Source organism: Cygnus olor, chromosome 2 (genome assembly GCF_009769625.2).
Source record: "Cygnus olor isolate bCygOlo1 chromosome 2, bCygOlo1.pri.v2, whole genome shotgun sequence".
Classification (NCBI taxonomy): Eukaryota; Metazoa; Chordata; class Aves; order Anseriformes; family Anatidae; genus Cygnus; species Cygnus olor.
This window is the reverse complement of record NC_049170.1, coordinates 160,766,278-160,793,572: the sequence shown is the minus strand read 5'-3', so window position 1 is coordinate 160,793,572 and position 27,295 is coordinate 160,766,278. Positions and strand designations below refer to the sequence as shown.

The window sequence follows — 27,295 nt, the reverse complement described above, 5'->3', positions numbered from 1 at the left end:
GCTTCCCGATCGCCCTCTCCCCCCGCTTCCTCCTCGGTAAGGATCCGGAGGCTGAGCTGTCACCCCCGCAGGAGAACACACCAGGATGTGACACGCCTTACGCGGGCCAAAGCGACAGCGACAACGGGGTGGCTGTGCAGCGTTGAGGCGGCCGCGCGGCAGCGCAGGACTACATTTCCCAGCATGCCTCGGGACGGAGCAGCCCACCGGACCATGCGGGGACTCCGGAACGCCCCCCCCACCGTGCTGCTCCCTGCCTCTCCTCTCCTCTCCGTGCTCTCCCTCCCTCCCACGCCCCTTTTCGCCCAAGCTCGCCACCGCTAGACCCCACGGCTCCGCGGAGCACGGATCCGGCACGGCGTGGCGCGCCCCCCGCCCCGCACAAGGGCCATTGCCCCAGGAACCGCCGACCGCGCAGCGCCCCGATCGCCCACCGCCTCGCCCCGCGCGCTGTCCCGGGGCGGCCCCGACCACCAAACTCGTTGTGGTGTCGTGTCGTGTCGTGTCGCGTCCCGTCCCGTCCCGAGCCGAGGCGACGCAGCTTCTCCCCCAGAGCAGGACGCCGCCATTTTGCTGCGGGCAGGGGCAGTAATGAGAAAGCCGGCGGCGCTGACGCTACCACGCATGCGTGGCACCGCTCTGCCTGCCATGCGGCTGTTTCCGCCAGCAGGTGACGGCAGACAGCGACGCGCCGCTATTGCGCACGCGTGCCGGCTTTCCGCCGGCTGACTCCGCGCATGCGCGGAACCAGGCAAGGCTTCCCGAACCGTTTCGTCGTTAATGGAAACGGCGGGACCCGCGCGGAAAATCACACGGAAGCGGCAAGAAGAAGCGCCCGGCTCCGCTGTCGCGGAGGAGACGGCCGCCCTTCCTGCCTGTCCCCGAGCCGCTCCCGGCCTGGAAGCCGAGCTGCGAGGCGGAACTACATTTCCCGGCATGCCGCGGCAGCCAGCGTGGCCGTCCGCCAGCCCGAGGACCACAACTCCCAGCATGCTGCGGGGCAAGACGCTCCCAGCCGCCCACCGCTATGGACGCCCTGGAGCCAGCCCGGCGTCCCTGTCTTGCGGTCCCCGCCAGCCCCGCCTGGGCTTTCCCTGCCCCGGCCGCCGATCCCGCGGGACCCGGCCTCCCCGGCGCCCTCCCCTGCCCTGGAGGTCCTGCCGGGAACCATCCCGTCCCCCTTGCTGCTCCGCAAGCAGCCCCGGTCGCACTGGCCAACCGCTCCGCCCACGCAGACCGCCCCCCCCAGCCCGGAGAGCAAAGACAGCGCAGTGCTGACGCCCCCTCCTGCCACGGTCCCCCAGTCTGCAGCCCCCCCCCACCGGCTGCCCCCGAGAGGCCGTCCCCATCCAGCGGCCGACAGACACGGGGCCAAGCCCCCCAGCCCCTGCCCTCTCTGCACCCTTCCTGCTACGGAATCTGCGCCTACAGACACGGAGACGGCCACTTCCCGGGGCCGCAACCATTGAGGGGGGCACAAGCTAGAAAGCAAACTTTATTAAACTGCTGTGCAGGACTCTCAGGAGGGGGGCTGCGGTGGGGCTCCCTGCCCGGTCGTTCTCCCCTTCCCCTGGCGGGCAAGGCAAAGAGCGGCGTCCGTCTGTCCACCCGTCCGTCCCTGCGTGGGGAGCGGATGCTGGAAGTGGGCTTCTCACTATCGCTGCTTTGGGTAGTTGCAGAGTAATTGCCTGAAGTAACTAGGCCAATTAAACTCATATTCACCTTTTAAAGAAAGCGTACAGCACTGAAGAAGCTTTCAGGGTGGAGGGCAGCTGCGCTACCTAAGTGTTCCCTAGGCCTCCAACCTTAGATGCTACCGCACAAGGGGAACTTGGTGTGCTGACTCTAAGGAACAGGACGGAGTGCAGAGTGGAGTGGAGACACCACGGATAGGCTCTGCGACCAGATGGGGACCCGACTGCTCTTGTGCACACCAAGACCGGTAAGCTGCATGTTTGCTACCCGGAGCCAACGACCTGACAAAACGCTGTACTCTAGGGAACTTTTGCTCATTCTAGTATCTTTAGAATACCAAAACACACCTCCATCCCAAAAGCTCCGTGCCTCCAAGGTGCGACCACCCCTCGCTGAGCATGCACTCTGAACTTCTCGGAGTCTACACCTTTAAATGAAAGCAAGAAAACTTTTCACCAGTCAAAGCCAAGATATGCCTGACTAGAGTCACTCAAGCTCCACCTAAAAGACAGAAAATAATGTAAATTGGCTTAAGACAAAGGGGATGTTTGGCAAGATACCATCACAAAAGGATACCTTTCTGACTTCTGGGATCAGTCAACAGGCTGAGCCTCTTATCCCCCACCCACCCATTGGGACGCTGTGGGGTAAAATTTGAACACTTGGTTATACCAGGTGTCTGCTTGGAAACTTAGAAATCTCTAGAGTCTTTGTGCCTTTTAACGCGTTAACAGCCAGGATGAGTACTTGTGTATTTCATGCGTGCTCGCTTGCTTTTGCTGACAGTGAATTTACCTCTGGCAATCCAAAGAACCTGTGTCCTTGTTGCTGTAATAAATTGCTCTTCATTGCATTGTTCCTAGCCGTGACAGTTCTAATTGAACATGACTAGAGCAAGGGTGTGCTACGTTATTGGTAAATCCGTGACTGTAATAGTTCAGTACCCTGAATCTGACCAGACCCATAACAGTCAGCTACGCCCCTTAATCTGACAGTATTTCATAGGGAGAAACATAAAGCCTAAGATTTCTTATCCCTAAGGCTTTGGGGGACAGGCAGAGAAGGAACCTGAGACTCTTAGTATGTCTTCTGAGAATTGCAGTTTACAGTTAAGTTACTCAGTGTCTTCCGGTCTCACGGGATGAGGCAGAGGTATAATTCCTTCTTCGTCTCGCTGGAAAGAGCTTTTCTCCTATCTGTGACAAAGGAGAAAAAAAAAAAGCTTTGATCATAGGAGTCATTACACAAAGCCACACTCTGTGAATTCACTACTACAATTAAGATCGTTTTTAATCGAAAACACCTCGGCAGCAATGTTACCACTGCAAACATAGCGCTACACAAAATTCAACTCAAGTTCAACTCAAGATAATGGAAACGGCGAGCCAAAGGGACAAATAACATGACCGAAGGCATCTGCAACAACCATCTTGTAGATGGTCCACAGCCCTCAGATTTCATGGTCGTCTTTCCTGCCAAATGAGTTCTGGAAGAACAGAAAAGATACACATTGTACCCACAGAAGCCTTTGGGGAGACTACTGAAAGGAAAACCAAACCAAAAAAGCTAGGAACAGCAAGCGGCTAGTATGTCAGTTTTGTTAACAGAGTAACAGTAACATACTAGAAATTTCTACGTTCTTTACCTTCTACCTTGAAAAAGTCACCCAATTCTGTCAGTGTTCACCGTTAGCATTTTTAAAATTTTCACATGGACATCCAAGAAAAACATTTCAAGTCCCTGTCATCAAGGGAGAAGAGGAGAGAAAAAAAAAAAGAAAAAAAGACAGGGATGGGGGGGAAGAAGCACGGCCATTCCTTTCCTCGGTAACGCGAGCAAAAAGCTCAGGCGCTCGGCAACGACGTGCTTTGAAAGATAAAACACAGAAGAAACTGCACGTTATTTAATCTCAGTTGTAGAGTCACGTGTATTTGTACCTGCTCATTTATTCATCTGCCTGTTTATTTTGCTACAGACGCTACAGAACATAGAAACTGCAAGGTTACTACTACCTTTTGTAACCGATAGGATCTTCGGTAGGAACAGCTATCTGTCTGCATACCGAGTTCTGTTGGAAAGAACCCCAACCACTCAATTCCCATTCAACTTTGCCCCAGCCTGCACTTATATGGTGTTTTATGCTTTCTCTTGCTGTTCAGTACAGGCATTAGGCCTCTTTTATTGCACTCTGTTCAAGCAAAACTCTTTGGACATAATAAATAGATAGATAGACAGATAGATAGATGGACAGGTAGAAAGAAATTTCCTCACAAGTCACAACCACATCTAGCATACTGGAAAGCCCTACAAGCATTTGTCTATTTCTTAAAGCTGAAGTGGGACAAACCTGTAATTGCAGCACATCAGCTGCAACTTTTCTCATTTTACCTGGTGTGTCACCTTTGCTCAGCAACAAACCCCACAAACCAAATCCTAGTGGCAGCTGCTTCTACCCTGGTAAACCAAAGACAAGGAGAAGACTATCAATGCATACATAACTATGACGCACGGAAATGACTCCACAACCATAGGGTTGTAAAGTAGGTATACCTTATTACGGTGCACCGGGTGCACTGGGAATAGCTTCCCTCAAAAAGTACGCAACCTTCTCGGTAGTTTCTCGCAGTTTTATACATAGTACTGTTACATATTACATGAGCTCTAATACATATTCATTTTTTTCCCCAAAAAGGCAGACCTTTTCCAAGTACTCATTTCCATACTCCCTGCCCTTAGCTCCTCCCAGTTGCACCTGTGCAATGTAGTCTGGTGGTCGCAGGCTGGGGTCTTTCAGGCAACGAGGAAGAGGAGGTTAAAATTTTTACCTTCCTGGACTTTGACCTTCTGTTGGACAGTATTTAGGAGTTTTTTGCTTATCTTTGCCTTGTTTTCTGCCAACAAGTTGTTCATCCTTCCCTTACTGTTGGCCTTGAGCAATATCTTCCTTTTTACATCTGCTTCTCATAAGGTTCCCATCTACATTCCCTGATAATCAGCATATTTTACCATATATGTAACTAAATATTAATTCAGATAAGTTTTAGCATCTTCCCCGTCTAATTAGAATCTTCCCCGTCTCAACTATGCATGCTTTACAGTACAGGAGAGTTTAAATTAATATGGAGATTGATTCTAGCATTTAGTCTTAACGCTAATACTCAATCCCAACTTCTCCCCAGTTTAATAGGACAGAAAAGGCAGCCATGCTGGCTGCATGCCCTCTGGCACACAGTTAAAAAAACAGAACAAAACCAAAAAAAAAATCAGGATCTGAGAAGGCAACAGGTGTCCTCAGAGGGGCACAGAACAAATAGTGGCATAGTACAAACCAGAAAGGATGCTGTGATTTAAAAGACCTGCAGGATCTCAGGAGGGACCTGAGTAGAGCACACCCATCCTTAGTAAGGGACCGGGGGTGGGGTGGAGTGGGGGTGAGGCAAGTAAAGGAGGGACTAGGAATGCTAGGTAGAGGACAAAATGAGTGTTGTGGGCCTCAAGAATGTGCAACGAGCGTAAGGAGGGTTCCTCAGAGGATGGGGGGACAAATGGAGAGCTGCTTACCTCTGAGAAGTCATCCCTGATCTTTGTGCCACAGATGTTTGTCTCGTGTAAGAATTAAAGTTGTGTTTTTGCAGTGGAAAATTCCACTAACCTTGCACATTCAAAAGTGATTGTGCAGGCATAACAGTGGGGAGTCCGTTAAGTAGGTAAGGGGACAGTGAAAGGTCCCACTGTCCCAAAATTAGTAGGATAGCTAAGAAAAACAAGATGAGCAGCATGAAATCAGTAAAAACTGAAAATCACAGGCCCTCTAATCACGAGAGAAGAAGAAAAAAAAAGGAAAAGGAAAATTTAATGGTTGGTCAAATAAAATTGTAAATATATGGTATAGTAATAAGCACTGAGTAGTTTGTGAACCTTTAGTACTCAGCCAATGAGGAAACAGGAGGAATCAAGCATTGGGTAATAGGGAACATAAGGTTATGACACACTTTTGCAGTGTGCTCCTGCTTGCAGGATGCCCATCATTGCAATCACAAAAAAAAAATGCTACTTCACTGAGATCCTCGCTTGAGCCTGTGTTATTGGCTGCAGATTGTTTCTCATAAATAAGGGGCTTGTCCAGGATTCTCTGGGATTAGCTCATCGGAGGAACCGAGACTGATTGAGAAGGCAGGATCGGTGAAGAATTAAGAAAGGAAGGTAGTTACTGTGCAAATTCTCCAGTTTTGAGAACTGACCCAGTAACTCTGTGCACAGACCAAAGAAAGAAATAGTAATTATTGCCTTGGGGGTTGGGTAAGACTCTTGTGTGAAGTGTGATTGAGATGTACTTTTGTACGAAGCAATTGTGAAGTCCCGATCTGTAGTTCTGTAGCTCCGCAAGGGGCATGGCCAAAGATGGACGAAGCGAAAGGTAAAAGTGCGAAAGGAAGAGTCTTGGGGAAATCTGGTGTACAGTACTCCCTTGCATGGTAAAGTGCTTGGCAGTACACCAAGTAATTTGGTAAACCCATAAGTGTATCGTTCCCTGTGCACGGTAAAGTGCTCAGCAGTACACCCCCATTTTCTAGAACTGGAACGTTAGGAGCAGCACATTGACAAGGGCTAGGAAAAATGGGAAATAAGGGTTCCAGAGGACAGGGAGCAGGTTCCAGAGCACTAGGGCAGTGCCTACCAACAGTCCTTGAGGAAGAATGATAAGAAATTGGAAAAATAATCCCAAAATTAGAGGAAATGATAAAAAGAAAATGATTAAATACTGTGTATTAATCTGGACAAAGGGACCAATTGAAGGAACAGCAATATTTTGGCCAAAATACAGGTCTGATGAAAATTCGGTCTTTAAATTTATATGAGAACAGTAAGACTCCTTTTTTGGAGGAGGAGTCGAGTTATGCTGCTTGCTGCGTGCAGGGTTAAGTCAATTTTTATTGAAAAAGTTGACTGCAATTAACACTGTCTCTAGAGAAGGAGTGCACTCTAGGCTCTGGCAAGAATTAGAACAATGTAGAAGAGATACTGAGAATTTCCCCTTCCCTGATACTAACAGTACTAACGCTCCTATGTATCCACTTAGGGAGTTCACAGTGGAACAAGGACAAATAGGTTATGTTACCTCTCTGTGTGCCCCCCCTCGCCCAAGCAGAGAGGTTAGGAGTTTTAAGAAGGAAATTAAGTCTTTAATTGAGGTCCCTACAAGACTAGCAGAACAGTTAGATCAGTTTCTAGGGCCTAATTTATAATCCTGGAGGGGAAATGTCAATCTTGAGTATGTTATTCACTGGAGAAAAGGGGGAAATGATTAGGCAGGCAGCTATGCAAGAATAGGAAAGAACCTTTGTTTCGTCTGCTCCTTCACCGTCACTCTCTCCCCTGCTCCTGCCTGGGGTCCTTCCTGAGGGGTGCTGTCCTTCATGGGCTGCCCCTGTGTGGGCTTTTCCATGGATGGCGGCTCTTCAAGAGCTGCTCCAGGTGTGGGTCAGTGTCGTGGGGTCCATCTATTGGGAGCAGGCTGCTTTAGCTTGGGGCCCTCATGGGTGGCAAGCTGCCCCCCAGATCACCTGCTGAAACACAAAAAGCAATATAACTTTCCAAGACTTGTTTTGGAGAATTAGAAAGCAGGTATTCTTTATTAACAGTGCTGGGTATGTGGCGGATAATTCCACCAAACACGTACACCTAAGCAAGACAATGAGTACTTATTTATGGTATGGTAACATACATATTCATGTGATTTTCCAAGAAAGGGCAGGATTTATGTTAATGGTTTCTCAGAACTAATTATCATATTGTCCCTCGTACTTTCACATGCGCAGTACCCTCTGGTGGTTGCACTTTGGGGTCTTTCTGATGAAGGCTTGTAGTCTTCTTCACCTTGTACTTTTCTCTTTTCCGTTTGTGCATGCTCTGTCATTGTTTACCACTTCAGCAGTTTTACTTTCTTTCAAACTCAGCTAATTCAATTGTTTGAGCTCTACTTTGGGCACCGTGTTCCTTCTTTAACCTTGATTTTGTGCCTAGAACTGAGTCTTATCGCGCAAGGCCAATATAACAATTTAACAATTTCAGCAATCCCTTCAGCTTACTGTGTTACATATTTTGTATTTTATACTCATTGTTTCTACGGGCTGCAGCATGGAGGTCTGCTCTGCTGTGGTGCCCATGGGAAGGGACCCATGGGTGCAAGGGGCCAGCCTGTTCCACTGTAGGCCTCTCCACAGGCTGCAGGGGAACTTCAACTCTGGCGTCTGGAGCATCTCCTCCCCCTTCTTCTTCACTGACCTTGGTGTCTGCAGGGCTGTTTCTCACTCCTCACTCTCCCAGCTGCTGCTGTGCAGCCTGTTTTGTTTGGTTTTGTTTTTTTCCTTTTCTTGGGTGTGCTCTCACAGAGGCACAAGCAGCATTGCTTATGGCTTGGCTCTGGGCAATGGTGGGTCCCCCTGGAGCCAGCTGAAACTGGCCCTTACCTAACACAGGGCAGCTGCTGGATTCTTCTCACAGAGGCCACCACTGCAGCCCCCCCACTACCTGAACCTTGCCATGTAAACACAATACACTGGGGCAGCTAGGTCATTGCTCGCCCATGAAGTATCAGGGCTTAAATTAACTAATTAAACCCTAAAGGTGATGGGGGTAGAAGGGACTGGGATAACAGTGCTACTTTTTGGGGACACCAAGTTGAGACTAGGGGATAAAATGATCACTGCGCAACTATTGTATGCACCCTAGGCAGGGACTAACTTGTTTGGAAGGGATTTGATGATGAAATTGGGCATTTGAATAGTAAGTTGTTAGACTGGAATAACAGTGCTATTATCGGGGTGTTCTCAGACACTGAGAGCAAAGATATATTCACCTTCAAGTGGACAGACCCTAAAACGGGGCAGAAGCAACAATACAGATGGACAGTTTTACCTCAGGGGTTTACAGAGTCACTGAATTTATTTGGGCAAGTTCTAGAGCAGATTTTGAAGCAATTCCAACCTCTGGAGGGGGTGTTACCATTACAATATGTGGATGATCTTTTATTGTCAGGACAGGATAAAACAGTTGTGAAGGAAGCCACTAACGAGCTATTAAACTTTCTGGGAAAAGAGGGCTTGAGAGTATCAAAAAATAAAATACAACATGTGGAAAGAGAAGACAACTATTTAGGGCAGTTAGTGACTGTGGGAAAATGAAGAATAAACCCAGAGAGGATTCATGGAATTGTTGAGCTACCCCTACCCAACACTAAAAGAGAACTAAGAAAGTTTTGGGGGTTAATGGGATATTGTTGATTATGGATAGAAGCATATAGAAAACATAAGGGTTTCATCTTACATTATTAGAGGAGGAGCCTAATATACTTGAACGGACCAAAGAGGAAAAGGAGTTAATAGAAAAATTGAAGCAGTGCTTAATCACAGCACCAGTCTTAGCTCTTCCCACATTAAATAAGCCTTTTTATCTATTCCCTACTGTGGATCGGGAAGCAGCACTGGGAGTATTGACCCAGGAGTGGGGGGATAAGCAGCAACCAGTGACTTATTGTCTAAACTGCTGCACACAGTTTCCAGAGGATGGCCTGAATGTGTTCAAGCTGTAGCAGCAACTGCTATTCTGGTAGAAGAAAGCAAGAAATCAACCTTTGGGGGTCTTCTGATAGTTACTACTCCACACCAGGTTAAGACGGCCTTGACTCGGAGAGCTGGGCGCTGGCTGACTGATTCTAGGATTTTGAAACATGAGGCAATACTGATTGAAAAGGACGATTTAGTGTTAACCACAAAATCATGCTTGAATCCAGCTGCCTTCCTATGGAGAGGATATAGAATGTAACTGCCTAGATTTAATCGAGTATCAGACTAAAGTGAGACCTCCTTTCCCCTTGAGGAAGGAGATAATCTATTTATTGATGGATCCTCAACAGTAGTACAGGGAAAGAGGTATAATGGATATCCTATAATTGATGAATTTAGTGAAGAAATAAAAGATATGGGCCGATTGCCAAATAACTGGTCAGCCCAAACACGTGAATGATATGCCTTGAATCAGGCACTCAAACTTCTTGAAGGAAAAGAGGGAACCATCTAAACTACTTTGAGTGATGCATATGAGGTGGTTCATAAGTTCGGTAAAATCTGGGAGAAGAGTGGGTTGATCAAGAGTAAGGGGAAGGAATTGGTCCACAAACAGCTTGTAAAGTAAGTCCTAGATAATTTATTATTACCTACTGGAATTGCAATAGTGCATACATATCTAGATAATTTATTATTACGTTATGGAAGTGCAATAATGCATGCATACCTAGATAATTTATTATTACCTACAGGAATTGCAATAGTGCATGCATACTTCACTGAGTGCATACATGCATACTTCATCCTCGCTTGAGCCTGTGTTATTGGCTGCAGATTGTTTCTAACAAAACAATACAGACAAGCCCTAAAGTGTAGGCAAAGGCCCCAAACACTACAACCAGGTGCCAAACCCTAGACACAGGACACAAGCCCAAGACACAGGCCCAAAATGCTACAGACAGGCCCCAAACAACAGACAGTCCAATAGTCCCAACAATAGTCCCAACAATAGTCCCAATCCATTGACACAGGCACCAAACCGTAGACACAGGCAGCAGACAAACCCTACAGACAGGCCCCAAAACATAAAAATGGGCCCCAAGCCCTAGATGAAGGCCCCAAAGCCTAGATGCAGGCCACAGAAGCTAGAAACAGGCCCCAAACAAAACATAAAGGCCTCAAACCATACAAACAGGTCCCAAAATCTACAGACAGGCCTCAAACCCTAGATGCAAGCCCCAAACCCTACAAATAGGCCCCAAACCCTACAGACAGGCCCCACACCCTAGACAAAGGCCCAAAAGCCTAGATGTAGGCCCCGAAGCCTAGACACAGGCCCCAAAGTCTTGACACAGGCCCTGAATCCTATAGGAAGGCCCCAAAGTGGGGTCTGTGTTTAGTGTCTGGGGACTGCATCTACAGTGTTGGGCCTGTGTCTAGGGTTTGGGGCCTGTCTTTAGGGGTTGGGGTCTGTGTACATTATCTCTGACCCTCTCTGGATGATCAGCAGGATGTCAGGATTTATGCCTTAGGCATCTCTAATAGGACTGTGGGTGACAAAATTATTCTGATAACATGAAGTGAAATGTTAACACCCCTCCTTGCACTGAGAGTTCTTACATTGCTTCCTGGTACATTTACACCATATCCTTTATGTATTTATTTATTTTTGAATCCTCTGAGCCAAATGACTCCTTTGTCCATATTGTCTCTAGTTCTGCCCAACCTGTAATCATGATTTTTGTGATGGGAAGAAGGTTTGTGCTTTTTTTCCTCCCTCACAATATAGCCACCAGCACTGTAGCACTGCTACAGTAAGGATAGCTTTAAAGGAGATTAGATATTAAGGAAATTATTTTGATAGAAATTAATCAAAAGAATAGCATCATTTTAAAAAGGTCATCTCGCTGGGGAATTCATCTCTAAGCCAGAAACCTGAACCCAAACCCTAAAATGGACCTTAACCCTCATATCTCATAAATCTGCATTGCTCTCGGGAGGTGCGGTGCCAGAAAACTAGGATTCCGTACGTGCCCTACATGCCAGTGCGGACACCTGGAAGTCCAGTACTGGAAAACTGCGCCTCCCGGTGTGCTGCACAAAGCAGCGTGTCCGCCCGGCAGCTTCGTGTCGGAACTACATCTCCCAGTACGCATCGCGCAGCAGCACAGTCACCAGCCAATCCGGTACCGGAAGACTACTCCTCCCGGCATGCCCCGCAGAGGAGCACGGCTACCCGGAAGTCCGGTGCCGGAAGACTTCAGTTCCCGGCTTGCCGCGCGGACGAGTATGCGGGAGCCGGCAGCCCACGCCGACCGCAGAGCTCCGCCCTGGGGACGGGCGGGGGAATTGCGTCGTGACCAGCGCCTGCTCGGTTTTGTCGCTGCTACAGCCGATCTACGCGCGTACCCGCTCCCTGTCCGGTCCCACCCCACTCCTCTGGCACGGTCCCGACGTGTTGTAGTTCCCCTTGCACGCGCTTCGTGACACCCCCACCCGACACGTCCCACAGCCTGACTAAGGGTGCCTTGTGGCACGACTGTGTCCCCGCATCACCAACATCCCGACCAGGATCCGGCCAGTCCCGGCGTCCAGGTAACCCTGCACCACTTGACGGTAAGGTAACGATGATGATATGATGTCTGATATAGAGAATAACAATTTTACTAGGTTCAGCATGTAGTATTGGAAAGAGGTGTTTGAAACAGAATGAGGAGGAAGAGGATGCACAGCTTTTGGTATCTGATGAAAGAGATTTGGATCAGGGAAGTGTTGTGAATGAAAGACAGGGAAACGAGTAGGAGAGGACAGAAGGATTTGGTCCGACAGCAGAAAGAACGAGGCCTGACTGGAAAGATATGCAGGTTTTGTTGAACGTAAGAAGAGATCATTGGTGTTAGAGAAGGCTAAGGAGAAAAATTGAAGGATTAATGTAAGGGAAGGACCAGAGAGGTTCATGCCAGAGCTGGAACCTACCTGGGATCTGAATGCAGGCAGAGGTAAAATGCTTGTAAAACAATATCAGCAGTTAATTTTGTACAGAGTTAAGCATGGGCTACCAAAATCTAAGAATGTGTCCAAGTTGTATCGAGTGACTCAGAGAGCAAATGAGAACCTTTCAGCATTCTATGAAAGACTATATGAAATAGCCAGAAAACGGACGGATTTAAAACCTGATGATGAAACAAATAAAGTAACATTTAACATCGTGTTCATAGGACAGTCAGTCTTTGGTATCTGGAAGAAGTTGCAGAAAGTGTATGCATTTTCAGGAATGTCTATTTCCCTACTCATTCAGATAGCATATAAAGTATATAATAATTGGGACGAACTAGAAAGGGAGAAAAGACAGAAAGAGAAACAGAAGAATGCAAAAATGCGAGCAAGTCTGCTTGCAACAGCTGTGGTTCAAGCTCGCAGATTGTCACATAGTAGGGGATTTTTAAAAAGGGGAAAGAGGCAGTATAATGGGAAATTGAGGCAGAGGAAAAGGACAAGGGACAGACACAATATCTACTCCTTGTCCAACTGACCCATTAGGGTTAAATCAGTGTGCATATTTTTGGGAGGATGGACACTGGAAGATGGAATACCCAAAAGTGAAACCAGAGAGCCAAAATTAACAAGTATTCCTGAAGTGGACTTGTTAGTGATTGACGTGGAAGAATCAGACTGAAGGGGATTGGGCACAGAATTATCCAGTACTCCAGCAGAGCCCCTGGTTCCAGTAAAGCTGGGGAATGAAACTGTAATTTTTTTAGTAGTTACAGGAGCCACTTACTCAGTAGTAAACAGCTGTAAAACACCATTGAGTAAATCTTCTATGCCAGTGGTTGGGGCCATTGGAAAGTGAGAAGTTAAGACCTTTTTGTAACCAATTAAGTGTGAAATTGGGAAGCGAGTTTTTACTCACGAATTTTTACACTTAACAGAATGTCCACTGCCTCTGTTAGGATAAGACTTATTACATAAGCTGGGAGCCCAAATAACTTTCAAGAAAGGAAAAATCCAAGTACATATCCCTGAAAATAATGCTTGGCAGGTGCGAGTATGTTTGTTACAGGAAAATTTTGAAGACGCTTCAGGAGAGGAACAGGATCCAAGTACTGACTGAAATTAAGGATGCAGTGGTACCATTTGTATGGTCAGCTGAGAAATCTGGGAGAGCAAGATCAGCAGAAACAGTAAAGTTAGAGCTCAAGTCAGAAGCAAAACTGGTAAGGAAAACTGATACTCGATGAAGTTAGATACAAGAAAAAGATTGGAGCAGGTAATTGATATAAGAGGTGTGAAAATTAGCAATGGGACAGAAAATAACAGTACATGTGCCTCGTGCAGTAACTGCAGTTTTAGGTAATACCAGATACTGCTGCTAGAGCAAGATGATATTCAATTAAAAGTACATAGTACTTTGAATCCTGCTTCATTATTGCCATTAGACCAAGAGGAGGAAATTAACCGTGATTGCTTGCAAGTTATTGAACAGGTATATGCCACCCCACTGGATTTGAGAGAGACACTCACAGCCCTTAAGAATCCGGATGAAGAATTCTACACAGATGGAAGCAGTTACATGGTGCATGGAGAGAGAAAAGCATGGTATGCAATGGTGACAATAACCAAAGAAAAAGAGGTAGGAATATTGCCATCTAATACTTCTTCACAGAATGCTAAATTAGTAGCACTCACAAGAGCCTTGGAGTTGGCAAAAGAAAAACAAGTTAATATTTATACAGATTGAAAGTTTACTTTTGGAGTGATACATGTATATGTATGGTGCTTTTTGGAGAGAGAAGGGACTGTTGTTGCAAGGCACCACACTTAAAAATGGGAATGAGATTTTGAAAATACTTGAGGCAGTCCACCAGCCCAAGGAAGTAGCAGTGATACATTGTAAAGTGCATCAAAGGGGCAATTCAGACTCTCTAAGAGGAAATCAAGCTGAAAGTTGAAAATCACTAAGTTAATGAACCATAAATTTATAGTCTGAGATTATATAAATTTAAGTGTATCTTTATGGATAAGGTAGGTCACAATAACAAAGATATACTTTCTGTGTAAAGTTTCTTTAAGTCAGAAAATAAGGGGGTTAAAAACATTAACAGTCTTTTGTTGGTTGAGTGTAGTCAAGAAGCCAGGGAGTGAGGAAACCAAGAAGTGTTTTTGAATCCCTGAAGCCATAACACCCCTTTTTTGAATTGATGGCTTCATAAGGGGTTTTCTAAAGCCTGATAGTGGTTGATTTCCAGATTTGAAATTATGGATGAGGAAAATTTTAGTCCTAACAATTATGATAGTAATATTCTTTGTTCCTTTGTATGTAATAATACGATGCACCTGTAGATGCTGTACTAGGTTGATAGATAGGTGAGATTAATATAGATAAATTAGATAAGTCTCAAAGGGGGTGATTATAATGCCAGGAACTAGTTAATTTTATTTTGTTAAAATATGTATTTCAAGGCAAGGGCAAAGATGATCCAGACCTTGAAGATATCCACTGGAAGAATAACTAAGAAACTATTTAATCAAGAGGACCATTTTGTAAGGAAAATTCGACACACGTGCCCTTGAGCTTGTTACTAATCAACTTGTTAGAAATACTTGGCTGAACGGCAATGATAGAAGTATTATGATATGAACTGTCCTCATTATATTACTAAAAATCATGCCTCTAGGCTAAGAGATGCCGGCCCAACAAGAGACCCTTCCCCTCTGAGAATGTGCAGAATTATTTTGTTATGTCAGCAGTATGTTAATTACACAACCAAATCAAAGTTAGAGGATCGTGCTAACATGTAAATGTAGTGATAAGAGATTGTATAAAGTGTGGCGTGGGAAATCTTTGGGTATGCCTGCTTAGCGGGAAACCACCTGGTACTGAGACTTGCACAATTCTGAAATAAAAAAATATCTTGACCTCGTGCATGGATTGGCTTATTGCACAGTAAGTAATGAATCTGAACTTTTTATTGGACAACACCATGGCTGCACTGGCCCATCCAGTTTACGATCACCATGAGCACAACAGCTGCATCAACCCTCTCCCCTTAGCTGCAGCCCATCCCACCTGCCCCGTTAGCTAATGCTCATATGCAACACAGAGCCATTGCCATTATCCGTATCAGGGACAGATGGAGCTACCAGGGTAGCAGAAGTGTGCCCAGCTCCCAAGAACAGCTTGCTGAAAGCTAAAGGAAGAGCCCTCAGTTGCTCAGCATCACAAAAGTGACTCAGAACATTCCGTGACCTAGGAGGAAACAGGATCCAAGTACAGATTTGCAGTGTTTTAGTAAATGTTAGCCATGATCGTGAAACCTCTCCTCCATTAGAGAAATGAGAGGGAGAAATGACACACACACCAGTTACAATTTGCAGCAGCTTACGTACATTTTCCAACAAAATGCTACACAAACATATCCAATCATATCACCACACCAGTCCTTGACTCCACAAATATCTTCCCTCATTTCCATGCAAAGCAGATCTTACAGCGTGGGATAGATGCAGAGGCCCCAGTCCTCTGTTTGTGTCTCCCTGAGACCTTTGTTTTCACAGAATTGAAGTTTTCTCAAAACAGGGCTTTTGGTGTTTGTCACATAATGGTTTGTTGCTCCTACCATATCTCACAGAAAATGCTCATGCCTCTGTTTGCAGCTCTGACCAGGAACAGCAATCAGAGCCTAACTGCTAGGAGAATGGTTAACTCTTTTCTTGCAGAGCAGGGCAAAATGGTTAACCCTTTCCTCACAGTCCCCCGCTTTTCTTGGGGCCATCCAGGCCTATATTTTCTTCCATATCACAGCATAAGCACTTAAATAAAAAATTCTACCTACATTTTAAAGTGCAAGCAAACAGCGCACAGAAACAGCAGGATGATTAAAATTAATAGAATTACAACAAAATTAACAGAATTACAACAGAATTTATTATTAAATATAACATTAAAATGGCCTCAGGCAAATATTTCTTAAAGATATCATACCAGTGGTGCTTTGTGAAATTTGCTTCTTTCCCGATTATCAATTTTAAATTGATTTTCCCATTTTCAAACAGCATTTTACACACTAGTTTGTCAGCACCTGATTATGGAGTAATAGTTTGTTGTTGTTTTGTTTGATTTTTTTTTTCCTAACCCAATCATTATTATGTTTTCGTTCTTATAATCTACCTCAGCTTTCACCAAACTGTGAAGTTATATTTATTTTTGTGTGCTTACTTAAACCAGTAGCATTCACCTTTCCCTTTGCCTTAATTCTCAACATTGATTAAGAATTAACAATAACACCACTAGTAGTAAATACAGTCTTAACAATATTACAATTAATGTCAAGTCTATTTTACTTATCCTGAACAACTCATTTGTTTTGATTTTTCAATATATTTTTCAGTGGATCCTTGACTTCTTCAGTCCTGGCAAACTTTACATGAGAATGACGTATCCACGTGTTTTTCCCCTTTACAGGTACTGCAGAAAGGGAAACTAACAATACCAGAAAAGCCTTTCCTACCTTGGGCTTCACTGATTTTTTATCATTTTTTTTAATGTACCTTTATCCATACATTATCTCCTGTTTCATAGGGGGACTTCTAAAGGCATTGGTTGCTGTATTGCAGAATCACAGAATGGTGAGGTTGGAAAGGACCTCTGGAGATCATCTAGTCCAACCCCCCTGCCAAGCAGGATCACCTAGAGCACCTTGCATAGGATGGCATCCAGGCGGGGTTTGAGTATCTCCAGAGAAGAGAATATCTTCACAACCTGGCTGGGCAACCTGTTCCAGTGCTCTGTCACCCTCACAGTAAAGAAGCTGAGTTTGGCACCGGAAGGATTTTATGTACTTCTGGATTTCCAATACATATTGAGTTAACCTTTCATCCCCTTCCAACAAGAGAGTCTTTGCTACTACGTAAGAGTTCAGAGTCTGCTAAATAATAGCTCAGCTGGTGTTAATTCTATTTGGTTTGGCCTCTGCATTATATGCATCAAAGCAATTGGTAAGGCATTCAGCCATTTCATATTGTTTTTTACACACATTTTAGATATAATATTTCTCAAGCTCTGATTGATTCTTTTGATTTTCCCTGATGATTGTGGGTGATAGGGTTATACAATTGTTGAGTGGGACTTATGGAACACTGCAAGAGAAACAACCACATGCAGAAAAGCAGACAAAAGCTTTGGGTACAACCTAAAATGTGAACTGAGGGTTTCAGAGGTCAAAGAGAAGGGTCTGGGGCGCTACAAAATACAAATGAAGGGTATCTGTGCACACCAAAAGGGCTACAAGGCATGTTGTAGGGATCACTGTGGCTGATGAGAAGCTGCCTGCAAGCACCACCCCCCCCACACAAACCACCTCCCTCCCAGCACCATCAATGCATGCCTCCGCCCCTAGACATACCGGGGACATCTCATATTGCTGCAAGCAAACTCAGTAGCATTGGTGATCTGCTATCCTGGATGACTATTTAACAGTGGTCCTTGCCCATTAGGAGAAACAGAGCTTCACTTGTTCGGAGATAGAGACAGCTTTCAGTTTTAAAGCCATTTATTCAGCCAGTTTACCTTTTCCCGATTTTTTCAACTTCAGCCATGACAATTAATCAAAACAATAAGTTGTGTTATCTTTTCCTTTTCACAAATGAGAATAAGATTAAAAAAAGTGAAGCAACCAAAGTAAAGCTAAGCCAGATACAGTAAACAATATCCACAGAGTAGAAACGGGTTACCTAGTCCTCAGTGCTGCCTCCAGAAGGCAAAAATAACAATTTTTAACAAAATTTACCTTAGTTTCACAGAATTGCAGAACGGTTGAGGTTGGAAGGGACATGAGGAGATCATCTGGTATAAACCTCTCTGCTCAAGCTTGGCCACCTACAGCAGGTTGCCCAGGACCATATCCCAGGCAGCTTTTGAAGATCTCCAAGGAGAAAGATTCCATAACTTCTCAGGGCAACCTGTGTCAGTGCTTGATCAGCCACACAGTAAAGAAGCCTTTCCTGATGTTCAGACAGAACTTCCTGTGTTCCAGTTTGTGTCTGTGGCCTCTTGCCCTGTTACTGGGCACTACTCAGGAGAGCCTGGCTCTGTCCTCTGCACTCTTCTCTTCAGTTGTTTATGGATATTGATTAGATCCCCCTGAGCCTTCTTTTCTCTAGGAAGAACAGTGCCAGATCTCTCAGCCTTTCCTCATAGGAGAGATGCTGCACTACCTTCATCAGCTTTCTGGCCAATTGTCGGACTCTCAAATATGTCCATGTCTCTTTTGTACTGCAGAGCTCAGAACTGGACCCAGCACTCCAGGTGTAGCCTCACTGGTGCTGAGCAGAGGGGAAAGATCACCTCCCTCAACTTGCTGGCAATGCTTTACATAATGAAGCTGTGAATACAATTAGCTACTTTTGTGGCAAGTGCACACTGCTGGCTCATGTTCAACTTGCTGTCCACCATGATCCTCGCAGGGCCTTTTTTGCAAAGCTGCTTTCCAGCTGGGTGGCTCCCAGCATATACTGGTGCATGGGGATGTCCCCTCCCCACATGCAGGCCTTGGAATTTCCCTTTTTCAAACTTCATGAGGTTTCTGTCAGTTTCCTGCATGCTAGAACACCTGCTTCTATAAGAATCGAGAAGCAGCTGTCAGCCTCCCCCAGTTTTTTCCATCAGGGATAGGATTCAGTTCTAGTATTTGAGAGGAAAACCCCTGATCTTATCTATCTGCACTTCTGCAGATGTATGCCTAGACAAAAGCACTGCAATAAATTTTTAGAGCTCTCAGTTTGCCCGCCACCTCAGCAGTCTGTTCCAGTGTGTCATGCTCAAACCATGTCAGACAAGACCCCAGATCAGAGCAAAAAGCTGAACACTGGATGGCACAGGGTAAGGTTACAAATCCCAAAGAAAGCTTCAAAGCCTACTGGTCAGGGCCTACAGAGTATGCTATCTAAGGATTTAGACTGTTCCGTTTAACAGTAATGTGTAAATCCTAAACCTTAAGGGATAAACTGCAAATCTAATATTTCAAATGGTCATTAAGCTTTTACCGCTTAGGGCTGAGGGTCAGTTTTAAATCCTGTACTCTGATCAGTAAATGAGTAAACTGTAAACCTTGACTGAGCCCCTGCAAAGCCCCTCAAAATAAGGTAACAAACCACAGTCCTCAAGTGAGAAACCATAAACAACAAACTTCACAATAAACTGTAACTGAATTACTCCAAAACCTTAGTTTTGAGCAAGAAATGCCACAGCACATATGAGCAGATAAAACAATAAAGAGGAACTGAGGAATTTTCCCCCCCAGTTTTTAAAAGTTACCCTTTCATTGGCAAGTGCAGCAGAACAGGAATACACATGCCAGAAACACTTTTAGATAAACACCATTTTTTTTAACACCTTTTCAGCCTGGAGAAGAGGAGGCTCAGGGGGGATCTTACAATGTCCAGGAACAACTGAAGGGAAGGTGAAAAGAAGATGGAGCCAGGTTGTTTTCAGTGGTGCCCAGTGACAGGACAAGAGGCAACAGGCACAAACTGGAAGACAAGAGAAGCCATCTGAAAATCAGGAAGCATTTTGTTATTGTGAAGGATGACCAAGCACTGGTACAGGTTTCCCAGAGAGGTTGTGGAGTTTCCTTCTTTGGAGACCTTCAAAAGCTCTCTGGACATGGTCCTGGGCAACCTGGTCTAGGTGGCCCTGCTTGAGTAGGTGGGGGTGGACCAGATGACCTCCAGAGGTCCCTTCCAACCTCAACGATTCTATGATTCTGTGATACTGCCAGGTGCTGGACCACTCTCAAGCATATTAGCTTGCATCCTTCTGGCAGTGATCAACCAGCCCACAGACACCATAATTCTCTGGGCAAATCCAGAATTAGCATTACCATATTCTCTTATTTTCCCTACAAAAATCAGGAAATGCATCCCGAGCTACCAATTTCCTTTTAAAAATAAGGAACCCCTCCATAAATAAGGACTTCATTTACAAAAATCCCTTCTTTAATCTACTTTTGAAATGTCACAAATACTCCTTCCCCACATCCATCCCTTCCTATCCTTGTGAAATATAGAAATGCTTGCCAACCTGTTGGAAAGAAAACCCAAACATACAGACCAGAAATGCTTGAGTAGACACTGGCATCTAATTCTCAAGGACGATCATGGCTTAAGACATACCTTTTCGTTCAGCATATACTAGTAGGTAGCTGAGACTGTTTTCCTCTTTATATAGTGGCCACTAAAAATCACATTTTCATAAGCCAAAGTGCCCTCGTGTGTCTGCTAAATTAACTCCAATAGGTAACAAAGAGCATCACAGTCAGGCTTCACAACCAAGCCAGGAACTGAAAAGGCTCTGAGAATCTCGCTACTGAACTTCTCTTGTGACTTCGCGGTATTTCATCACCATGGACACACACAGCTTACTAACACCACCATTGCTCAGAGATCACAACTTAGCTATCTGCAAATGCCGTCTAGTAAGCCAGAATCAGCAAGCCAGAAGGAGCTATCTGGAAACTCTGTGAAGACCCCAAAAGCAGGAAAGGTCAGTATTGTCGTTGTTGTTTTGTTTTTCAACACTTTTTGTATAATAATAACTTTAGCAAGGCCTGTTTTTTTCCATGCAGATTTAGTCATTTCCCTAATATTCATACAGCTCTGCTATTTTCTTTCCCATAAAACCACATAATTAGCATTAACTCAGTTCTACTACTTTCCATTGTGACACCCTTTTAGCTCTTTGGAAACTCAGTTCCCCAAAACACAACTGCACTGATTTCTGTACACATTCTTATGTTTCCCTATGCCTACCCTACTTCTGATGCAGCTGCCACATTCCTAGCTTGGACACTGTTCTGCTGTTACTATGACAATAGATTAATATATTTTTTCTATTTTGTTCACTTATCCACTCAAATTTTGCATATTTTCTTTAAAAGGGACTACCAGTTCTAGTAGGATACAGTAAGTTTTAGTTATAAATGTTCATTAAAAACATTAGACTTCTCAGACTTCGCTCCAGTTCTAAATACTTGATTGCACTGTTCCTCTTTTGAATAAGTATTTTAGAAATTCTGTATGCAAAGTACAATTCACTCCGTTATTTTCTGATTATATTTGCAAGGACCATTAATACTGATGCTTTTTCCTTCCTTCAGTATCTGTTGTGGACTCAGCTGTCTCTCTTATATTGCAGGTATCTCAGCAGTTTTAATACTTAATGTTGTATGTTAAAAAATGAAACCTCTGATAAAATGACAGCTTAAAAATTAGCAAATTCTTTAAGTAGAATTGTAGCACAGTGCTCAAACTGTCTGAATATATATTCAAATAACTATATTACCAATTACTGTTATTTCAACAGTTCTCTTCCTCACTGATATCACAAAAATTAAGCCTAATTTCTAGATATCTATTTCCTATGATGTACTCTATTTTAATCATTGGATACATACAGAAGATGAATTTTCAAGAGCAATATAGGGCATTGACCAATATCCCATCATCTTCACTTCTTACCTCCCAAACATTACAAAACACGTCTTCTAACTTATTTCTCACCTTCAGCATGTGCTCAGCTACACTTACTGGCATGAACTTGTGCCACACAGACAACAAGATCAACAAAAACATTATTCTGAAACTAAAGGAAAAAGCGTATATTTCAGACACATTCAGCTTCTATATTGCTGTTGTGCCTCAACACTGTTATTCATGTTTGTCTCTTCTGGAAAAATATCCTATGTTCTAAAGTGCATATTACTCTGGTCAATTTTATTAGCAACTTAATAAGTCTTACCTTTATTAGCACAGCACGTTTCCTCACACTGGGCTCTGGGATGTTGTTCTCTTTCCATGGAAACCTGGGTGTGTATCTAAGAATAAGAAGCACAGAGGTCCTATGCTCACATTTATAGTACCCATTCCAGAACTGGCTCTTCCTCTCACCTGCAGCCCCAACCTGCCTGATTAGTCAAAGTTATCTCACTGTCTTTTGCACTCCATTACATGTTACCCTCCTAATTTCACAGAATTACAGAATGGTTGAGATTGGAAGGGACATCTGGGAAGTCATCTGGTTCAATCCTCCTGCTCAAGCAGGGCCACCTAGTGCAGGTTGCCCAGAAGGGAGTGTGCAAAGATGAAGGAGCCACACTCTTTTTATTAGTGCACAATGACAGGACCAGAAGCCACAGGCACAGACTGGAAGATGGGAGGTTCTGTCTGAACATCAGGAAACACTTGTTTACTGTGCAGGTGCAGCAGCAAAAGTGTGATTTGGTCTCTATCCTGTAAGAGTGCAGGTTTGGCTGAAACTTCTGTGTGTCTTGATTACCCTGGTAGAGCTGCAAACCCCAGAGGAACTGGAGAGGAAACTATCAGCCACATTGCCTATGCATGCTCTAATAGTCACTGAGGACACACCTCATGGGGACAAGAGTGTTGGCCTGTACTTCATATAGGGTGCCAGGATTCTGGAAAATTCAGGTGTTGTGCTTCAGGAGTACTCAAGATGCTTTTTCTCCTTCCTTATGGAAGAATGAGGCTTAATCTGTATTTCTCTCCTTAATGTTTTCTATAGACTAATACAGACAGCTTCTAGTCTAGCATGATGACCTAGCAGTTACATTTTAGAATTTATCAACATACATGTTTGTAAGCTTCAGGCATCCCTTTATTTAGCCTTCAGTGCTTACTTGCTGGCTGAAGTTTTATACAGAAGATCTTCCGCCTACAGAGAATGTAATCTTGTAATAATTCCTCAGTGGAATTTGACTTTGTTCTCCAAAGTAGAGAAATAACACAACATTATAAAACAACAACAATTTAAAAAAAAGATATGTATTTTTCAATTAGTAGAACTACTTCTCCTCAGTTACCTACGAATGTGAAAATGCACATGCACATTACGTGCCTGTGTTCTTCAACTCAAGACATAGGTGAGATAAGAGAAATTCTAGGTCAAACATTTTGGCTGCTGTAATGAACAACTGAAAACAAAAGGACATAAGATGGCATGATTGGGGAGAAAAAACAATGTTAATCATACATGTGACACAAATGCTCACTAAAAATTAATAATTTTCCTTTCCATTACAGTTTGCCAGAATTTGATACCCCACTGTGGAATATGGCATCCGTGACAAAGCAGATTAAACAAGACACCACTGGTGCTGGGAAAAATAAGCAAGGAGTAAGAACCAAGAATGGAGATATATACAAAGGAATAAGTGATATGGAGACACTTGTCAAAGAGAGGAAGTCATACTTGCAGAAAGAATGCAAAATTCTTACTGAACATATGAACACATACATGGGAAAAGTGGAGTATTTCCTGCAGGAGAATAAATTCCTAGAAGAGGAAGCCCAACGGAATCGGGAAGAGAGTAACATTTACCTCTCCTACATAACAAAACACAGCCAGAAGTGCCAGAATCTAATAATAACACTAAATGACCAGAACCAAATTGATTTGTCTCAGGTCTGGAAGCAGAAAGAGAAGCTAATCTCGCAGTACACAGAAAAAGAAAAAGAGGTAAAAACCTATCTGATGAATATGGAGGCAAAGTATTCTCTTATGAACAAGGAAGTTGAAGACTTGCAGCATTTCAAAGATCTGCAGTTAGAACAGATTAAAAAGATTAAAGAGTTGGAGAAGGAATTGTTGGTCACAAAGATCCAGCATTCAGAACAAATGCACAAAATCAAGAGCAGATTTTTGCAGGCCAAGGCTGACTGTGAAGTGGACTCTCATCAGAAGATCCAGGTTCTCACCAAGAGAGCAGAAGAAGCAGCAATACAATCTCTAATTCAGCATATCAAACAAGTACAAGCTGAGAATCAGCAACTGCGCCAGGAGTTGCTCAGACTCATCCAATGCTCAAAAGTCCTTAAAGAAATCAGAGTTCAACTGAGAGAGCAGCAGCAGCAGCTTCTTCGGGAGAACCAATACACTCAGGATATGGCATGTGTGCGTCACAGGTTACATCAGCATGAGGGACACAATGCAAACTGGAAAACCTACAGCTCTGACAGCCCCTTTGGATGTGGCCGTTAGCCTAAAGAAACATTTCTCTATTCCTCACTCATGACACTGTATCACTAAACCTAGCTGGACCATCAACTGTTATTACAACTAGTTAAGTAACAGAGTATACATAAATAACCTGAATTGCTGACATGTTCTGTAGGTTGATGAAAGGATTCATTTACATAGCTCATGCTCAGCATGCAATCTAGATGAGATCTTGAAAGCAACCTCACCTTTAACTTCCATGACATTTATACCAAGACAACTGCAACTACACTCCTTTCATTCCCCAAAATAAACAATGACATTTTCTCTTTGAGATCAGACATCAATTAATAATTTTCCACACACAAATTATACTCTTACACATAGTGAGACAAACTCTATGTTAACTTTCACTGCAAGCTACATCTATTGTTACCATAAAATGAATTGATGTAGGCCAGCTCCTGCTTCCAGCACTATTTTTTCCAAATCTTCAGCACAGCAGACTTTATTAATTTTATCTTTTGTTAGTCTCCAAAAAAGAGAAAATAAATAAGCAAGTAACCAAATACTTTAAACAATATATGCAGTTAAGGTATTTGACCTTCGGTCATAACTATCAATAAAATATATTCGTATTATTTATAAATACCTGAAGTGTGGGAGACAGAGGGATTTGGCCAACCTCTTTTCAGTGGTTTGTGGGGATAGGACAAGGGGCAATGGCCACAAAATAGAGCACAGGAAGTTCCGCACCAACACGTGAAAGAACTTCTTCACAGTGAGGGTGACGGAGCACTGGAACAGGCTGCCCAGGGAGGTTGTGGAGTCTCCTTCTCTGATATTCAAGGCCCGTCTGGACGCCTACCTGGGCAACCTGCTCTAGGGAACCTGCTTTGGCAGGGGGGTTGGACCCGATGATTTCTTGAGGTCCCTTCCAACCCCACAATTCTGTGATTCTGTATAAATTTTTGCTTTCTTCTCATTCTTTTATTGCTTCAGTGTTTCACTGGAGAAGCAAAATTCTAGTAGCCTGCTGTTACATTCACATTTCAAGCTGAACACTTCTGGATTGTGATTATCTCATCAGCAATGATATTAGAGGTCACCCTTACTCTAAGTTTGAGTAGCCACAAAGGGATATTTTATAAATAATCAAAACATAGTTGAGGATGCAAGGAATCTCACAGGAGTGTCAGAGCAGGGACACCTTCAGCAGGTTTTGAACATCTGCAAGGACAGAGACTCCAGAGCCTCTTTGTACAAACTGTTCCACTGCTTGACCATGGTCACAGTAAAAAAAAAAAAAAAAATCTTTCTTATGTTTAAATGGAATTTCTTAAATTTCAATTTCAGAAGAGTATGGCTCTGCCTCCCATCACCCTCTCCACCTGATATTTAAACACATTGGTAAGATTCCCCGGAGCCTTCTACAGGCTAAACAATCACACTCTCCAATTACCACAGATGTTCTAAGGCTTTATCTCTGTGGCCCCTTGCTGGGCACACTTCTCTATGTTCATGTCTTTCTTGCACTGGGGAGGCCAGAACTGGACACAATACTCAACATGCGGTCTCACCAGTGCTGAGTAAAAGTGAAGAATCACTTGCCTCAACCAACTGGCAAATCTCTTCTTAGTGCAGCCCAGAATCACAGAATCACCTAGGTTGGAAGAGACCTCCAAGATCACCTAGTCCAACCTCTGACCTAACACTAACAAGTCCTCCACTAAACCATATCACTAAGCTCTACATCTAAACGTCTTTTAAGGACCTCCAGGGATGGTGACTCAACCACTTCCCTGGGCAGCCCATCCCAATGCCTAACAACCCTTTCGGTAAAGAAGTTATTCCTAATATCCAACCTAAACCTCCTCTGGTGCAACTTTAGCCCATTCCCCCTCATCCTGTCAGTGGGCGCATGGGAGAATAGACCAACCCCCACCACACTACAGCCTCCTTTAAGGTGCCTATAGAGAGCAATGAGGTCACCCCTGAGCCTCCTCTTCTCCAGGCTGAACAACCCCAGCTCTCTCAGCCGCTCCTTGTAAGACTTGTTCTCCAGACCCCTCACCAGCTCTGTAGCCCTTCTTCGGACTCACTCAAGCACCTCAATGTCCTATGGATGTTCTTGGCCTTCTTTACTGGAAGGCCACATTACTGGCTCATGGTCAACTTGGTGTCCACCAGGACCTCCAGGTCCTTTCCTGCCACGCAGTTTTCTAGACCATCTGTTTCCAGCCTGTACTGGTGGATACAATTACTCCTCCCCTAGTGCAGAACTTGGCATTTTTCAGTGCAGAACTTCATGTGGTTCCTCTTGGCCTGATTCTCCAGTCTGTCAGGATCCCTCTGAATAGTAGCACAACTATCTGCTGTAATAACCACTCCTCCCTGTTTCATATAATCTGCAAATTTGCTGAGACAGCACTCTAGCCCATTATCCAGATGATTAATGACGAAGCCAAACAGTACTGGCCCCTGTATTTACCCCTGGTGTAAAGCACTATAGTGACTGACCTCCAGCTGGTCTTTGTGTCACTGATGACAACTGTCTGATTCCAGCAGTTGAATTTTCACTCCATCTAACCATCCACTTAGCTAATCCATACTTAGACCAGTTTGTCAGCATGGATATTATGGGAAACAATATCTGCCAGAGCACACTGGTAGGAAGGAACGACTTGCATTATAGGCATTTCCACTAACAACTGATAGATTTAAAAAAAAAAAAAAAGAGAAACGTTACTGTGCATTGGAATGACAGCAGGTGCTGCGAGCAACTCGGATAGCTCCCGCTGACACTGGCACGCTCATTGAAAGTTTCTAAGACGAAGGCGCAGGGTGGGATATGCTGAAGACGTTTTACCCTCCCCCGCCGCACCCCTGGGAGCCGCGATCGGCACCACGGCCACAATCCGCCGCTGCCTGAGGGGAGCCCTCCGCCGGCGGCCACGCTGCGCTCCACCAGCCGTCCCCTCAACCAGCAGCCACGGCGACCCCACGACCCAGCCCGCGGCAC

General features: G+C 44.3%; 1 protein-coding gene and 2 long non-coding RNA genes across 7 annotated transcripts; 1 reads left to right on the top strand and 2 right to left on the bottom strand.

The window, feature by feature from the left end:
• Nucleotides 1-1,481: 1,481 nt before the first annotated feature.
• Nucleotides 1,482-2,265, bottom strand: LOC121065106. Its single transcript, XR_005816899.1, has 2 exons — nt 2,043-2,265; nt 1,482-1,688 (listed from the first exon to the last, which is right to left on the bottom strand). It is a non-coding gene; the product is annotated as an uncharacterized LOC121065106 (long non-coding RNA).
• A 561-nt stretch (nt 2,266-2,826) lies between these two features.
• On the bottom strand, nt 2,827-27,139 carry LOC121065107. 3 transcript variants are annotated; one of them, XR_005816902.1, is made up of 4 exons: nt 27,023-27,139; nt 7,035-7,259; nt 4,043-4,149; nt 2,827-2,891 (listed from the first exon to the last, which is right to left on the bottom strand). It is a non-coding gene; the product is annotated as an uncharacterized LOC121065107 (long non-coding RNA). The 3 variants fall into 3 exon arrangements; XR_005816901.1 differs by having other exon boundaries at nt 7,035-7,262; nt 27,023-27,133; XR_005816900.1 differs by lacking the exon at nt 27,023-27,139 and adding an exon at nt 11,220-11,360.
• CCDC166 (coiled-coil domain containing 166) lies at nt 13,758-24,843 on the top strand. Of its 3 annotated transcripts, XM_040547604.1 has the most exons (6): nt 13,760-13,893; nt 16,652-16,725; nt 16,843-17,258; nt 20,556-20,802; nt 21,416-21,453; nt 23,358-24,843. In XM_040547604.1, the coding sequence occupies exons 4-6, from the start codon at nt 20,725-20,727 to the stop codon at nt 24,313-24,315; spliced, it is 1,074 nt and encodes a 357-aa protein (XP_040403538.1). In that variant the 5' UTR covers nt 13,760-13,893; nt 16,652-16,725; nt 16,843-17,258; nt 20,556-20,724; the 3' UTR covers nt 24,316-24,843. The 3 variants fall into 3 exon arrangements, 2 of the variants coding, with proteins under 2 accessions (XP_040403538.1, XP_040403539.1); XR_005816888.1 differs by lacking the exons at nt 20,556-20,802; nt 21,416-21,453; nt 23,358-24,843 and adding an exon at nt 14,724-14,804 and having other exon boundaries at nt 13,758-13,893; nt 16,843-17,323; XM_040547605.1 differs by lacking the exons at nt 13,760-13,893; nt 16,652-16,725; nt 16,843-17,258; nt 21,416-21,453 and having other exon boundaries at nt 20,602-20,802; nt 23,358-24,836.
• Nucleotides 27,140-27,295: the final 156 nt, after the last annotated feature.